This window comes from Pinus tabuliformis, chromosome 2_2 (genome assembly GCF_031772625.1).
Source record: "Pinus tabuliformis cultivar Carrire ecotype Pingquan chromosome 2_2, CPIR1, whole genome shotgun sequence".
Taxonomy (NCBI): domain Eukaryota; kingdom Viridiplantae; phylum Streptophyta; class Pinopsida; order Pinales; family Pinaceae; genus Pinus; species Pinus tabuliformis.
This window is the reverse complement of record NC_142300.1, coordinates 1,241,923,497-1,241,941,487: the sequence shown is the minus strand read 5'-3', so window position 1 is coordinate 1,241,941,487 and position 17,991 is coordinate 1,241,923,497. Positions and strand designations below refer to the sequence as shown.

The 17,991-nt window shown below is 36.6% G+C and overlaps 1 protein-coding gene across 1 annotated transcript in view; it reads left to right on the top strand.

The window, feature by feature from the left end:
* The window catches only part of LOC149197990 (amino acid transporter AVT1I-like), a 71,751-nt gene extending 55,296 nt beyond the window's left edge, over positions 1–16,455 (top strand). The window contains exon 4 of the mRNA XM_089408887.1: positions 16,269–16,455. Within this exon, the coding sequence (XP_089265013.1) occupies positions 16,269–16,455 (187 nt within the window). The remainder of the gene's footprint in view (positions 1–16,268) is intronic.
* The last annotated feature ends 1,536 nt before the right edge of the window (positions 16,456–17,991 follow it).

Sequence of the window (17,991 nt, the reverse complement as noted above, 5' to 3'; positions counted from 1 at the left end):
TCTTAATATTTTCCCAGGGTGGCTAGTCTGTGCCACCATCTCATGTGGACTCCCTGGTCGATTAGTGGTGGCTTGGAAGCCTTAGAGTCTCAAGCTCATGGTTCACATGACTCCTGCAGGTATTTTATTATCTGGCCATTCCCGAGTATCAGTCACTCGTCTCTGCATCATCAATCATTATGCGCCATATACAGGCAAGCGGTTTTTTTTTGATAGGGTTATGGAGACTGGTTTGCTGGACCTGCTTTCTCTTATAGTGGTTGGTGATCCCAATTTGACAATGGATAGCAATGAAATTTGGGTTCACAAGGTGAAGTTTGATACCATGGAGTCTTAATTTAAATCCTTTTTTTATGCACTATCCCTCCGAGATATTTTCCCATCCAAAATCGTCCCTACCTGGAGTAATGTCTGCATTGGGATTGATTACATCTCTAAAAATTTGGATAGATTTCTAGTTAAGGATCATCTTGCTTCTAGATTGGAAGATCTCAAATCTTTGGTTATCCCCTCATTCACATCAGACCATTTTCTAATTATCCTCTCTTGGGTAGGGGATTCTAGTTGCAAAGCTCACCTTTTAATTTAAACCATTCATGGTTGGAACTCAAGGATTTCAATGACATTGTTCATAAGATTTTGAAAGGACAACATGCAATGTCATTTCCAATGGATAACTTGAGTCATAAACTGTAATGTCTAAAATGGGGGGTTCGTAAGTGGGTTAAAGAACAAAGAATCGTTGATTCCCATAAATTGGAAGACATTGACGCCTCTCTGAGGGACCTCTTTGATCTGGAAGATCCCTTATTCACTTCTAAAGCACACAAGAAATAGATTCTGTCACTAGAAGCTAAGAAAAGAGAATTTTTTAAGGCACTGGAAGTGGCTTGGAGACATAAAATTCAGGCAATTTGGGTCGAAGCTGGAGACAGGAACTCGAAATTTTTTCACAGATTTGTATCTATGAGGCAGAAGAAAAAATCTATAAGGAGCATTCGAGGATAAGGGGTGATTTATACACCTCACAATCTGATATTGAGCAGGACGCATATCATCAGTTTAAAGCACTTTTCTCTTAAAGAGAACTCTCTTTTAGCACTCAAGTGGACTTTATTAATCTTATGCCTTCGATGCTACAGGAGCCTAAGAACGACATTTTTGGAAGACCTGTCACAATTGAGGAATTGCATTGCGTTCTCCATGTCTGCGCCAAGGAAAAAAGTCTCGGACTAGGTGGTTGGGGGGTCGAGCTATAAATCCATTTTTTTGAACTTATGTCACGGGATTTATTGAAAGCAGTGGAAGAGTCTCGTGTTAAGGGTCGTGTTGCGGGTGCCATTAATGCTACCTTCATTGCATTAATACCCAAAAAGAAGTGACCATACTCCTTTCTTCAATTTCGTCCCATATCCCTTTGCAACTATGTTTATAAGCTTATATTTAAGCTCATTGTTGTCAGGTTCAAAACTCTTCTTACTGATCATATTTCATTGGAGCAGTTCAGTTTCATAGAGGGGCGACAGATCCAAGATGCGGTGGCCATAGCATAGAAATTTCTTCATTCTATTAAGTTCAAGAGTCATAATTCTTTCCTCGTGAAGATTGACATCAGCAAGGCCTTTAATAGTGTCAAATAGGAATTTCTTAGATTGATCATTTACAAAATTGGCCTCAATATTCAAAATGCTAACTGGATTTTGGCTTGTGTGTCTTCCGCCAATTTTGCAATTATTATTAACGGTCTCCTTACTACATTTTTCAAAGCACATCAGGGATTAAGGCAGGGCTACGCTTTATCCCCCATTCTGTTTTTACTTATAATGGAATCTCTTAGTAGAAAAATTATGGATTTCAGAGGGAGAGGTTTGATTATGGGCATCAAGATGACCAGACAAATCAATGTCACCCATTTTATTTTTGTTGACGACCTTCTGTTTGGTGGTGAGTCTTCTATTACAGAATGGTCACAATTCCATCATATACTTTACTATTTTGGATTTGCCTCTAGTCTCAATAAGAATTCTCGTAAATTTGAAATTATATCTACACAAGTGACAGGAGGTGAGATTGATCAGATTTGTGGTTTATTTGGGATTACTAAATGGTTAGTGGATTCTGGTTTCCTATATTTGGGATTCTGAATTAAGTTGAATCGGTACAAAAGCGTAGATTGGAGTTGGATCATTAAAAAATTTGATCTCAAACTAACACATTGGACTTTTAGGTGGCTCTCCATCGGGGGTAGGCTCATATTAATCAAATTTGTCCTACAATTATTATCTGTGTACTGGATGCACCTTTATATGCTGCCAATGGAAATTATACATAAAATCAATGTGATTTTGGCTAGATTTCTATGGTCCGGTAAAGACCCCTCTTGTAAGATCCATCTCACTAGATTGTCTCTTCTAGCCAAAGTTGTTGACAAAGGGGGTTGGGGGATATTGGATACTCTTTCTTTTAATAGGGCTCTCATCTGCAAAAGTCTTTGGAGAGGACTGTCGGGTAGGGGTATATGGTTGTAGATCATCAGAGGCAAATACTTGACTTATCAGGATTATGAAGTCTAGATTAAAGGTGGAGTGAAAATTCCTCTCTCATCCTCATTCATCTGGCATAGTATGATGAGGCAAAGACATTAGTTATTTGTGGGGCTTTGCTAGGAGGTTGGTAATGGTTGTTGGATAAAGGTTGGATTGGACACAATTAGAGGTTTACAAGGGGTTCATATGTTATTTGTTTCACTTCTTCAACACTTGCATGGCAAAGGTATTTTTCTATTATCTCATATTGTTACATTTCGAGCTCATTCACCTAATATTCAATCTTGGCTCCGGGCAGAAGACATTGATCTGTTTGGATGTTTGGATACAGAGTGGACCATCTATATTAGACATATTGAGGCCACAGGAATATTTATATCATATGAGATGAGTTGGACAAGTTCATAAGAATCAGATTGCGACCAACGACATTTACAATTCCATTACCATCTCATCTACTTCTATTGAGGAATACTCTTGGTATCAAAAATCTTGGAAATGGGACTTTACTCTAAAGCTCAAATTCTTCGGATGGCTGGCCTTGAATGATTATTACTTGGAAGAATTTAACTCGTAGAGGATTCATTGGACCAAGTATCTGCATTCTGTGTAAGCAATATTAAAAGGATGTTGATCATCTATTTTTGACTTTCCATATTGCCATAGAAATTTGGAATTCGATACTTCTTGTTTTACAGATTGATGGGGAGTGGAATCATATTTCCCTGATGGCTTGCTTCAAACATTGGTTTGTGTCTCAACAATAATTTGGTACTTTTCCCTTCTTCATCATTTGGGGCATTTGGCGCTGCAAGAATCTCAAGATTTTTTAGAACAAACAAGTTGACATAAGATACTTTGTCATGGGGATTGTGTCATATTTTTCTAAAACATGACCCATGAAACGTGTTAAAAATCCTCAGCAAATCATTTTGCAGGACGTCTGGAACAAGTTCCTGGTGGGTTTCTTTGATGGGGCCTGCAATATTGGACAATGCGAATGTGGTGTCCTCATTGTTACTATGCCCGGAAAATATCATCATTTCTGGTGGGAGGGTGGTACAGGTACTAATAACAGGGCAGAAATCATCACGTTATGGGGGCTACTATTTATTGCTAGCTAGATTAATTTCAATACACTGCATGTTTTTGGAGATTCTAAAGGTTGCATAGACTGGATCAAGGGTCTTTCGTGCTTTCAACCTCCTCTTTTGGCCTATTGGATGAAGCGCATCCACATTCTGATTGGATCGTTTCAGTGCATTGACTTCAATCATATCTACAGGGAGCAGAATATCATCGCTAATTTTCTCTCAAAAAGAGGCATTTCATCAACTCTTGGGGTCATTCATTATGTTGCATTCAACCAAGACTCCAGAACTACTACTGGCACCATTCCTACATCTTAGATATACCTATATTATGATATTTTGTTATATTAATTTTTGGTTTTTTTTATCTGAACATATGTTGAACAATAGATGAAGGACCAGTGGATGATAGTATTTCAGTTGCAGATCTTAGACAATTCCTGTAGAATTCTGTTTTGGTTTTTTTTGTAGAGACTAGATGAATATATTGTGACAGAACTATGTAAATGTACTTTCTTTTCTAATATAAAAGAAGGCGTTTTTTTCGAGATGAGCTTGAAAGTATTGGGGTTAATATTGCAAAAGATGATATGGTGAGCCTAGCACTTCTAGGACTTCCCAAGAGATGGCACAAATACCAGGACTCAGTTGGGAGGGAGAAGCTACCAGAGTGGGAGCGATTGTGGTCTGACTTGGTACAGGAAGAGATTTAGTAGAACACCGGAGATGGATCCTCATCAAAGCATGATGATGAGGAGAAATGTTCCTTAGCTGAGAAGGTGAAGAAAGGGAAGGGGAATTCATCCCATTTTAAATAAGATTTCAGTCAAGGCCGTGAGAAGAAGGACATGTTGAAAATCAATTGTTTTCACTGTCACGAGCTGGGACACTATGCCACAAAGTGTTTGCACAAGAAGGCCGGTAAGAAGCCCTCAAGAGGAGCGACAGGTGAATCTCTTGCTTCGCAATTCGAATTGGATTTTACCCTCATCGCTTGCATGGTGTCATCGGTGATGGGTAGTGTGTGGTACCTGGACAGTGGAGCTTCATTCCATATGACCAGTAACAAAGAGCTCTTCAGTAACTTGGAGGATAAGGATCTCCAAATGCATATCGATATGTGTGATGATGGGAGGTATAGTGCAACCATAATTGGTCCTGTTACCTTTCAGAGGGAGTCTAGTTCTCCCCTCACTTTGAGAGATGTCATGTATGTTTCAGGTTTGAAGAAGAACTTGGTTTTTGTTGCCATGTTGGAGGATAGAGGCTATGATGTGATATTTAGTAAGGGAAAGGATTTCCTTCGTCACATAGCCACAGGACAAGTGAAGCAGATAGGGGTTCGAGTGAAGAACATCTACAAATTGGAGGTAGAAGATTGCCTTGCTTTGAGCACTAAATAATAGAATGTGTAGAGTCGAGACATCGGTGATTTGTGACATAGAATATTTGGTCAATTACACCACAAATCTTTGAAGATCAAGTAGCAAATTTCTACAGGAATTCCCAAGAGTACACTAGAGCAGAGAGACACATGCAAAGGGTGTACATTTTGGAAGTACGCCAAAGCTTCCTTTCATGACAAAGACAGCCGAGCACAAGCAATCCTTGATCGAGTTCACTCGTATGTGTATGGATCTTTCTCGACAAAATCCACGGCCAAGAACATGCATTATGTAATATTTGTTGATGATTTTACTCATAAGTGTTGGATTTTCTTCATGAAGAAGAAAGATCAGACATTCGCTAAGTTTTTTGAATTTAAATCAGTTGTCAAGAAAGATACTGGAAAGAAAGTTAAATCTCTTGAAAGTGATGACAGTGGATATTATGTGTCAAATGAATTCAAGAACTTCTTTGCAGCAGAAGGCATTCAATGGGAGTTGATAACACCTCATAAACCACAACAGAATGGGGTGGATGAAAGGAAGAACATAAGTATTGTGGGAGCGGCATGGGCGATGTTGCATGATCAGGGTCTACCATTACACTTGTGGGTTGAAGCATGAAACACAATTGTTTATTTGCATAATAAAATCCCTCATCGAATCCTCAAGATGAGTACACTAGAAGAGGATTTTTCAGAGAAGAAACCAAATATGGAATACTATAGGATATTTGGTTCATCATTCTACCACCATGTTACCAAAGATGCACAAAAAAAGCTAGAGCCAACAACAAAGTTGGGCATATTTGTGCGGTACATTGATACACCTCACAACTATCAGATGTACCTGCAAACCAACAGGAAGACAATGGTTCAGAAAGATGTGATGCTCGATGAAGAGAAGGCCATGAGATGCTCCCTTGAGAGGGAGCTTCAGCTACATGAAGGTGAGGGGCTTTTAGCTCCAAAGGAGGAACCTCAGGATGACGTGGAGTAGCCACATGTAGAGGAGTAGGGAGTGGAAATACCCACTCATGCAGAGATTTCCAGAGATGGGAGAAAGCACACCAGAGAAGCTGACAGGTTATTGCATGATGCTTGAGAGAATGTGGGAGCACCCACATCATAGGGCAAGCAGAGGAGGTCACCAGAGAGGTACACTAGCTACATGGCTATGATGAGCAAGAGTGCAGAGATTGATTCATCCTCATTCGAGGAAGTAGTGCAACAAACGGTGTGGGTTGATTCCATGGTTGAGGAGTATGACTCCATTATCAGAAACAGTGTTTGGGAGGTGGTCCCAAGACCAGCAGACAAGTCAGTGGTGAGTTCCATATGGATTTATAAAGTAAAGCAAGTAGCAGATGGGAGTGTGGAGAAACACAAGGCCAAATTTTTGGCCAGAGGGTTCTCTCAAGTGGAGGGAATTGATTACGATGAGACTTTTTCTCTTGTAGCAAGGTACTCATCAATCAGATCTATTATAGTACTGTCAACGTAGATGGGATGGAAGATACATCAGATGGATGTAAAGAAAACATTCCTCAATGGCATGATTGAGGAAGAGGTGTATATTGAGTAGCCTAAAGGATTTGATACCTTCAATAGAGAGTTTCATTTGTGCAAACTCAAGCGAGCGTTGTATAGACTGAAATAAGCACCCCGTGCTTGGTACACTAGGATTGACAGTTATTTCATCGGATTTGGATTCACCAAAAGTGAAGCAAATGCAAACCTTTACCATATTGTGGTTGAAGGAAAATTGTTGATTATTGTTTTATATGTCGACCATTTGATTCTGACAGGTGATTAGAAGCCAATCAAGTCTTGCAAAGAGGATCTTGCAAGAGAATTTGAAATGAAGGACTTGGGGCTCATGCATTACTTTCTTAGTATGGAAGTATGACAAGGAGATGAGCAATTGTTTGTCTCTCAGGGAAAGTATGCCAACGAGATACTGAAGAAGTTCCACATGGAGAGTAGTAAACCCATGGAGACTCCTCTAGCTGATAACTAGAGGAAGGAGGACGCTACTTCAGGTTAAGTAGTAGAAGCTACTATTTATAGACAGCTTGTGGGTTCACTTATGTATTTGGTGAACACACAGCCATACATGTGTTATGCAGTTAAAAAACTTAGTCAAGCTATGGCGAAGCCAACCAAACTGTATTGGAAGGCAAACAAACATGTGTTGAGATACCTCAGAGGCACCACTCAGTTTGGTATTTGGTTCAGATGGACAGAGGGAGTGAAGCTTCAAGGCTTCACAGATGCAGATTGGGTAGGGAGTCCATCAGACAGGAAGAGAAAATCAGGTGGAATCTTCAGTATTAGGTCAGCAATATTTTCTTGGTACAGTAGGAAGCAGAGATCAATTACACTCAGTTCAGCAAAACCAGAGTACATGGTTGCTATTCAAGCAGCTTGTGAGGCTATCTGGATGAGGAAGATTCATGTTGGTTTGTTTGGTCAACAGATGGACCCAACAATGATTTATAGTGAAAATTATAGTTGTATCAAACTCTCTGAGAATATATTTTTTCATGATTGTTCCAAGCATATTGACATCCGGTATCACCATCTTCGAGATTGTGTGCAGAGGATAATCATGTTGTTGGACTGCATTCCTACAGAGGAGAAGGATGCAGATTTTTTGACAAATGCATTGTCAAGATGCAAATTCGAGTTTCACAGAGGTAGGATCAGGGTAGGAGATAATCCCTTTCTTGTTGAGAGGGAGTGTTAAAAATAGAAACAAGAAAATCCTAATTTAATTTGTCCTTGAATTAAATTAGGAATTAAATTGTAATTATATTCTCATAGTAGCTTGTAGTAGTTAAATAAGTTAAGTTGACTTAGTTGACTCAATAAATTCTAGTTGGAAGTATATCTAGAGTCATGTAGCGTGATCCTTAAATTATAGGGGGCGAGGTTGAGTTCTTATTGAGTTGTAATTATTTAATTCAATTTAACTTAGTTAAATTCAGTTAAACTAGTTCTAACTGTTCAAGGAACTAGTGAGAGGTCAAGTGACTTAAATTGGAGTTAGTTCACATGCGGTGATCAATCAGATAACTGATAATTCACTCAAAAATAACTCATGCATGTCAATTCATAGGAAGAGCGAGTTGAGATTAGAGTTTAGGGACAATGTACTATCAGTTGTATAATTTTCCGAGTTGTACAAATGGTGCATGCAATCAATAGAACGCCTGTGATGGATTGCGCAATTGTGGTGAGGGATTTTTCCAATTAAATATGGGTTAATTCCCTTAGGGATTGCGTAAGGAAGTAGGAACTTGGCAGGCGGCAAATTTGGCTAAGAGTTGGCTTGAGCTGGTTTGTGAAGCAGTGAGATATATTGTACTTGTGCAAAGATTATTTGGGTTGAACAAGCATTGTATTTTCTTCTCGGATCTTCTAGTTAATGCAATATAGATAGTCGGGGTTTTGATCAGTTTCTTTCCCCAGAAAAAACATTGTGTTATGACCAATTGAAATTCTTCCTTTTTTGCTTCATGATTTCATCAGTCAATTTTTGTTTCCGCTAATGAGTAGAGTAGATTCATGTCTTTTGTTTTCGCATATCACATAAGCAGTTTGAATATACAATAAAAATCTACAAATAAATTGCAATAATTTAAATCATATCTCTTGTCTTCCTTTTACTTTGAATGGGTCCTTAGCCATTCATACACATGTCATTAACAAATCCCATTTCTTGGGTGTTCTCAACAACTCCTCACTGTTACACCACAATGGTTACAAATCAACACAATGGTTCATGCAGAGCACAGAGAGTCTCAATTCAGCCTTGGAGAGAGAGATATAGTTAATATTGAGGAGGTTTTATTAGCTGCGTTACTCCTGAAGAAATAAGAGTGCACTCTCTAGCAGCTTCTTGGTGGAACTTCCACATGTGTTCTTAGACCAACCTCACGGAACTACCATCATATGTTATCTTCCCACTAGCCTTGGGTGCCTCAACCTCCCAGAAGTTGTTAACCAGCATAACCTCTACTGGATTTATCATCATTTTAAGGTACAACCACTGCTTATTGATTATCAGCCAGAAAACCTTCTAGGTTTATGAACTGGACTATCATTTGAGCTTACTCTGTGATTTTAGCCAATAAGCCTCATGAGTTTCTCAGTTTTTCTATCATCAGAGTTATGATTTGTGATTATTATCCAAAAAGCCTCGTGGGTTTCTCATCTATGTTATCATCAGAGCTTCTCTAATCCTTCAAACTCTCTTCTAGCATCAACATGACGCTTAATGGAGTACATGCCCAAACCTGCCACTTGTATTTGCATCAATTAAATTTTATACAATCATTCTTCCACAAGAATCATTCTTGACAAGACCCTGTTAGAAAAAATGGCATTAATACATATACATCAGCATGATCACAAAAATACATTTGCAAATGTAATTAGATTCAAGGTCAAGAGAACCTCCTTTGAGCCATTTTCATGGTTGATGTCCATTATCCTTGTGGACTAAACCAACCCACTTGGTTGTCATACTCTTCCTTCTCACCTTCAATTACCCTTCATTCATGCACTAGACTTCATCCGAGTCTTTAATTTTCTCATTGGGTCCCATGGAGCTCTTCCCTAGAGCTCCAATATCTCCTTGCTTCTAAATCCAACAATCTTCCTAAGACCCAAGACATAGAAGGTAAAAGAAAGAAAATGAAAAATTCATAGAAAATCATAACAATGATACAAAACCATAAACAAGGTAGCATGATCATGCACAGATCAATAGTCAAATGAAAAATAAAGCATAAAATTAAATGAGGAACACAAAACATAAATATTCAACAACCACAACATCTCAATCCCTGTGAGTTCTGATGTTTCCAGTGGTTCATGAATAAAATATCAGCCCGAGCCTTCTTCAAGATTTCATGGTAGCCTTTTGAACTTGTACTGCCCCTCCATTTTCTCCCAGGAGGAGCCCTTCAATGCTTATCAATGGTCTTGAGGGAATGCCCCCTCTTCTTCCTTCTCTTCCAATATTATGCAATGTTGTCTCAGGTGTCTAAGAACTCTTATAAGTGACTTTGTTCTTGTTGTACTGAGTCTCTTTATGTGTTTCCACATGCATTCAACCATTAGCGTCATCCATGTAAATTACACATTATTTGTTTCTCTATCATGCTATACCAAGCATGTTGTCTTGCAACGACACATATATCTCAATTTATTTATTAGTAACATTGTTGGGTCTTAAAAATGTTATCCATTTTTCCCTCTTTTCTTTCACTTTCCTTCAATATTTACCATATTTCATAGCTCCATCATCCTACATTAAGACCATTTTCATGATCATAAATGGGTTTATACTTGTTATTTTCCAAAGCATTTATTTTAGTATTTTTAGTGAATTTATGGTTAAATATTAGAAAAATAATATGATATTGTAGTATACCTAGGGGGATAGTATGGGGTACAGAGGGTGGTACCCAAGGGAATAATGTAATAATGGGATGGGCCATAGTAATAAATAAGGTGGTTAACCCGTATCATGTAAGGGACCACAGGTAGTAAGCAATAATGTAATAAGCCCATGGTATTAGATAGATGGTATTAAGGGAACCATGGTAATGACCCATGGTATTGTATGTATGAGGCCTATATAGAGGCTAGAGACTCCCCATTGATAGATGTCAAGGAATATTGTATGAACAGACATATGGCTTGTGGAGTGTTCTATTCCTTAAGGAGTGAATGTATGGTGTTGCCCTACCTTAAGGGTTTGATCAATAAAGAAGAATTTCTATATATATTCAGATCTTGTTATTTCTTACTATTTATCATATATTTTTGGATCAGATCTATAACAAGTGGTATCAGAGCACTTTCCTGGGCAAAGTGGAGATTTTTTTTTTTTTTTTTTGCAGGAACTTTTTGGGGCAGCGAGTTTGCATATCAGATCTGTACATTCTAGTGAAAAATTCGTAGAATATAATTGTAGATCTGGGTTCCTTGCAAAAAAATACCCAATTTGAAGAAGAAAAATCGGCTGAATCGGAGTCCGGATGAGAGAGATATCGCTGATTTAAAAATCAGCTGTGTTGCAGACATTTTTCGGGGCGGTGAGTTTGTGGATCATATCTGTACGTTCTGGTGCAAAATATGCAGAATCTAATTACAGATCTAGGCTTTTTTCAAAAAAATACCCAATTAATAAAAATAAATAAATAAATAAATCGGTCGAATCGGAGTCCGGATGAGGGAGATATCGCTGATTTAAAAATCAGCTGTGTTGTAGACATTTTTTGGGGCAATGAGTTTGCAGATCAAATCTGTATGTTCCAGGGAAATATTTGCATAATCTAATTGTATATTTGAGTTCTTTGTGAAAAAATACCCAATTTCAAAAAAAAATCGGTCGAATCGGAGTACAGATGAGGGAGATATCGCTGATTTAAAATCAGCTCTTTTTCAGAAATTTTTGTGAAGGCGGGATAGCGGCAGTGCGAATCTGAAATTCCAGTGCCTAGATCGGAATTCGATGAAGATGTACAAATTTGATGGCTCGAATCTGGCAATATGGCTAGAACAAATGGAACAATATTTCACTCTGAATCACATCATAGATGATGAAACTAAACTACGTGTGGCAGACCTTTACTTGGACCAAGAAAGATGGCAATGGTGGCAGGGGCATTCTAAATGCTATCCAAGGACAATTACTTGGCAGATGTTCGCAAAATCCATTTGTGACCACTTTGACCATAAATCTAATTTTTTGGGTCCTCTTACTAAGCTCAGACAGACAGGCACACAACCTAGCAAAGATTTTATTTTTACAGGAAAGAAGGAAACCAAGAAACCTAAAGGGTTATTTTCTGCTGGTATCTCCTTATTGCAGGTTCATGGATTGATTCAGAAGGAGAAGATCGTTGTGTCTATAAATCCTAGTTGCAAGCATAATTTTATCAATGTTAATTTGGCAAAAAAATTGCAAGTTCCAGCAAAACAAATGGAGCACACACAGGTTAATAATGAGGAGGTGCAAGTTTATAAAGATTTGAAGCTTTCTATGGATAAGTATGTGTTGCATTGTGATTTTATATTTCAGATATGGATAACATGGATGTTGTTTTGGGATATCCTTGGATTGAATCTATGGGTACTGTTAATATTAATGTGCAGAAAAAATTCATGAAACTCTGGTATAAAAAGAAGAAAATAACATTGCAGGATATTTCTATTAAGACCCAAGCAGAGACTATGGAGGTAGAAGCACAAAGCTCTAATGACACTGAAACATCAAATAATGAGCCTTTAATGGTTGACAACAAAGCACAAACATCAAACCAGGTACCAGAAAAACAAGGAGAATCCAAGGAGGCTGAAGCAAAAAATGTTACAGGTACTGATACATCAGATGAGGACTTAGTGGTTGAAGTAATATTGGAAGATAAGAAACAACAGTAGGCACCACAACATGTACCAGATACCAATCAGGCTCCATTAGGTGGTGAATTAAAGAAAAAGACACCATTGGTTAAAACTTCAGCATATCACCACCCACATCACCCTGCAAGAAAACAACCAACAAGATGTCAACGAATTAGCCACAAGGACAACAACCCCTGCATGAAAAATAGAGAGGCGTGACGATCCACCTACTACACATCAACACAGAAGAGCCGCCAGGTCCAACTTCCATCTCAAGCGAGCGAGGCACCAACTAGATCGAGGGTTCACCTTTCTCTGGGATGGCTAGATGCACGTGCATGGTACCAGCGGACTACTCTTTTGAGTAGATCTTATTATTTGTGTTCTTCTTATGTTTCGAGGACGAAACATGTTTAAGGGGGGTGGAATGTAGTATACCTAGGGGGGATAGTATGGGGTACAGAGGGTTGTACCCAAGGGAGTAATGTAATAATGGGATGGGCCATAGTAATAAATAAGGTGGTTAACCCGTATCATGTAAGGGACCACAAGTAGTTAGCAATATTGTAATAAGCCCATGGTATTAGATAGATGGTATTGAGTGAACCATGGTAATGACCCATGGTATTGTATGTATGAGGCCTATATAGAGGCTAGAGACTCCCCATTGATAGATGTCAAGGAATATTGTATGAACAGACATATGGCTTGTGGAGTGTTCTCCTTCCTTAAGGAGTGAATGTATGGCGTTGCCCTACCTTAAGGGTTTGATCAATAAAGAAGCATTTCTATCTATATTCAGATCTTGTTATTTCTTATTATTTATCATATATTTTTGGATCAAATCTATAACAGATATTACTTATATATAAAAGTTCGATGAGTTTTGTGATGTTTGTAGGCATATTTGAAGATTCCAACAAAGTTATATTTGGCCTCTAAGTCTCAAATTCGAATTTCCTCTTCAAACTCTTGAAGATTTGAGGAAGATTTTGGATCATTGATCAAGCACATTTCATGGAGAAGAATCATGGAAGTTTCATAAGTGTCTCCTATCAAAGCTATGAGAGATTTGTGAGAGGATATGTAGAGATGTTACTTGCTAGATGTTAACACATGGTTGTAACCACATGATATATTTGTGGATATAGGAGAGATACATGGATCTAAGAGAGATTTTTGGATCTACATTTATTAATTAGTGATCTTTGTTTCTGTATAAATAAGATTGCCTTCTCCAATGAAAGGTGTGTTAAGTTTTTGAATGCTAAAGATTGACACTATGCTTATATGTTATGAATACCATTGTAGTTCACTCATTGTTCAGTTAATACAATCATTTGATATGGTTATGCCTTCATGATGAGATATGGTGTTTGATCAATAGTTTCCTGAACTTTCCATCTCTCGTGCACTTCAGAATGGCCACTTGATAAGTATGAGTGTATTTTAATTTTTTATTTTTGCAAGATAGATTAGTTTATTTTATGCTCATTTCCTACTAAGTTTATTTCAAGTTTTTTGATTAGATGTTTTGTTGCTCATTCCATTTATGTTCTTTTGCAGGTCAAGCACATTCATTTCATTCGCATAAATTATTTCATCGCATAATTTTCTTGCACAATCATTCTTAGTCAAATCATGGTTTTAATTTATGAATGAACTCTAAGCTTTGAACACACATTGAATTTTTGAATTGATCTACAGTCTTCAATGCTTTCATAATTATATGGAATCATTTTCATGGATTAAATTTACAAGCTTTCATAGATTAGATTTACTTTCATTCATAAATTAAATATTTCCATGCTTTCGTAGACTAAATTTCAAATGTTTTCATAGATTAAGATTTAATATATTGTGTAACGAACAAAGTTTGTATACGCAGTGGAAATATTTATAATACTTCGAAGACGTAAACATCCATTGTAGGACATGTAATATATATTAAATATTCTATAGGAATTGATATGAGATGATTACAAATGAGAATGAGGGCCTGCTTATATACCCTAGGCAGATGCCCTGTCATGAATGGTCATGTCTCTAAAACATGCCTCTTCATTACTAACTAACTAACCATTAGTTAATTAATTATTATTTATTATTATTATATCTATATTTATATTTATTATTTTTATATAAATTATATTCATAACATTATCTCTCTCTTCAAGAAGCTTTGTCCTCAAATCTTACTGAGAATATCTTCTTGTCTCTTAACTTTCATCTTAGTTGATACAAGATGATATGATGCTCTGAGTGCCAGAAAAATTTGTCATATTGAGAATAGATTAGGCCATCCTAGATTAATCTTTTGTGGAATCTTATGATCTCTATAAATTTGTGATGAATAGTTATCGTAGGACTAGATTCTGCAAACTTCAGTATTCTTGGGAACATAATTTTTTCGTTTATGTTCTGAATGATACTGGTATGTAGATTGATTGGAAAATCTTCTCTTGTGATTCGAATATCGAAAAATAGTTCTTCTGGTTGAACTTTCCCTTATCATTTTAGTGATTGTTTCCTTACTTCCTTCAGGCATCTTTTTTGTTGAGTTGGCTACTAAATCATCATTTGGAATGTCCATCGTTTGAACTGCAATTTTTGGATGTGTCTTCACTTAAGTAGGTTTATCCTCTGCTTGAGTTATGATTTTGACTAGATCGATATTCTTTTATTTATCTTTAACTTGGACTGAAATGACTGGAGACTTCGATACTATTTCTTGAATTTGTTCTAACTTTTCATTTAGTGATTTCCTGTCACTTTTAAGCTTCTTTATTTCTGTAAGGCTTGGTTATGATTCCTTAGACATGAAAGTTCGCCATTTTATGAATCGTTGACTTTGTCCTTAATATCTTTCTCTTTATTTTTAAGTTTTTTATTTGCTCTAATAATTTTTTATTAAGGGTTGTTAGGCACGATTTTTCTTTTTATTTTTCTAATATATTCTCCTTTAGTTCCTTATCAGAACTTTCCTTTTCTTGTTTTAGTCTTTGTTCCTTAACCTTGGAATTTTTTATCTGTGAGAGTAATTTCTCATTGTGATCCCTTAGACGCCAAATTTCTTTGTTGCTTTCTGTTGATTTTTCATGAAACCAATCTTCAAGATCTTTATATTTATTTTCTGATGCTTCATTCTTTTGTTGAAGTTTTGTGATTTCTTCCTTTAATCTTTTTATTTGTGTATGAGTATTACCTTGATATTCTTCCAAAGTAAACAACCTTCGACATTTTGGACAAGGTATCCTCTGATTTTTAAAAATCAACAAATACTGGTCTTTTGTTCGACAAAATGGACATCTGGTCCAGAATGTAGAGTTATGTATAGAATCCATAGTTTCTTTATTCATCTTCGAATCAGACTCCATTTGTTTTTTTCTTCAAAAATGGACTTCTTTCATGTTTTTTGATGAGCTTAGGGTAGTGAATTTGAACACCTTTATGGATTCTAAAAAATAATTTCTCTTTTATTATTATTATTATAATTATTATATATATATAATTGAATAATTATTATTATTATTATTACTATTTTTTTAATTAATTATATAATGAAGTTATATATAATTTAAATATATATAATACATATATATTTATAATTCTATATATAATTATATATTTAATGATTTAATTCTAAATAAGCGTTGTAATTAAGCACTACGAAACGACCAACTACAAACAACGTGACCACAATTGTAACGTCATGATGGGTTGCTTGTTGACCCATCAAATTAGTTGAAGGGTCCACCGACAGGACGGCAGTAATGGCAGCATTTAAGTTTTTTTTCTTGGACCTGTTACTTGGCATGGGAGCAGGTGGATAGTCATAGTGATGAATCGAGTTACGACGGAGGTGGAGCGTACAATGTGGAGATATGTCGGTATGTTTGTAAGGTTGAACAAATATGCAGTGGTGCAGGAGAGAATATGTCTAGCGGGTAGGAACACAACGTTTAGCGGTGGTCGGAGGTGTAGAAAAGCGGTGGAAGTTGGACAGACATAGTGGGAGAGAGTAGTGGATGGTGGTTGGAACGAAGGCGCCAATGACTAAACAGCGGCTAGTCAGGAAAGGAAGTGCAGCAGATATGACATCAGAATTGAGCACAGATGATTTGGGATGCGAATGTAACAAGGCGGAAGACAGTACAAGGGAAGACGTGATCGACGACCAGGGAGTGTCGGGAATGGTCAATGCCACAGGCGGCAACTGCAAAGGATTATGGTGGCTCATCCAAACTGGTGAGACAGGTTGCAGAAGAACGAGATGGTGGTGTGGACGTCAGCGGAGCAGGGGCAATGGCGTTGTTGTGGGGAGAGTGAAGAGCGGGGTGGCATGGACGAAATTGCGGCAGTAAGGAGTCAACATATTAGGCTACACAACAGTTAAGTTGCGAGGGCGATGGTGGCGTTGGACTGTCGAGTCGGGCTGCAGAAAAATTGAGTCATGTCGAGGGCATGCTTTTAGTGTTTGGTGCCTTCAACTGTGAATTGGGTCGGCTTGGTAAGTCAGTAAGTTAATTTTTTTTTGTAATCTTGAATTACTATTTTTTGACTTTTTTTTGTTTTTTTAATTTTAATATAATATATTTAACCTTCTTCTTTTTCTTTTAATTCTTTTTTTTCGAATATTTTTTTTATGATCTTTTTTATTTTTCTAATATAAATTTTTATCTATTTTTTTCTATATTTCAGTTTTTTTTTTTTGGTTAATGGCCAAAGTCCTAGTAGTGAAACTGGCAAAATGGAAAACCTCCCACTTCGTAGTGAAGCACTTGAATCTTGACAACAACAATGTTGATGAAGTTTGATGGCCAAAAGTCAGGATCAGACGTGGCTCTGATACCAATGTAACGAACAAAGTTTGTATATGCAACGGAAATCTTCAGAATACTTTGAAGGCTTAAACATTCATTGTAGGACAAGTAATGGATATTAAATATTGTATAAGAATTGATATGAGATTATTACAAATGAGAATGAGGGTATGCTTATATACCTTAGGCAGGTTCCCTTTCATGAATGGTCATGTCTCTAAGACATGCCTCTTCATTACTAACTAACTAACCATTAGTTAATTAATTATTATTTTTTAGTATTATATTTATATTTATTATTTTTATATGAATTATATTCATAACACTTTGATAGATTAAGTTCAAATGCTTTCATTAGATTAGGTTTATTTCTTTAATTAGCATAAGTGTTTCTTTGATTAGATTAAAAGTTTTTTTCTTTCCTATAATAGGTTGTCTTTGCTTTCACTAGATTAGAATATTGTCTTTTCTTTTACTGCTTTCAAGAATAGTCATTTCATTGCTTCCATCATAATTATGTGTGTCCTTTTACTAGATTTCATCTCATAGATTTCCCTTGCATTTGTAGTATTTAAAATTCAATTTCTTTTTAGATTGATATTTCATTTTTTCTTCATCACATTCTTTTGATTCATTTGCATAGATTTACCATTCATTTATTTCTATTAGAATTTTTCTTTTAGAGTTAAAATTAAAAGTTGATTTCCTAGCATATATTGTGCAAG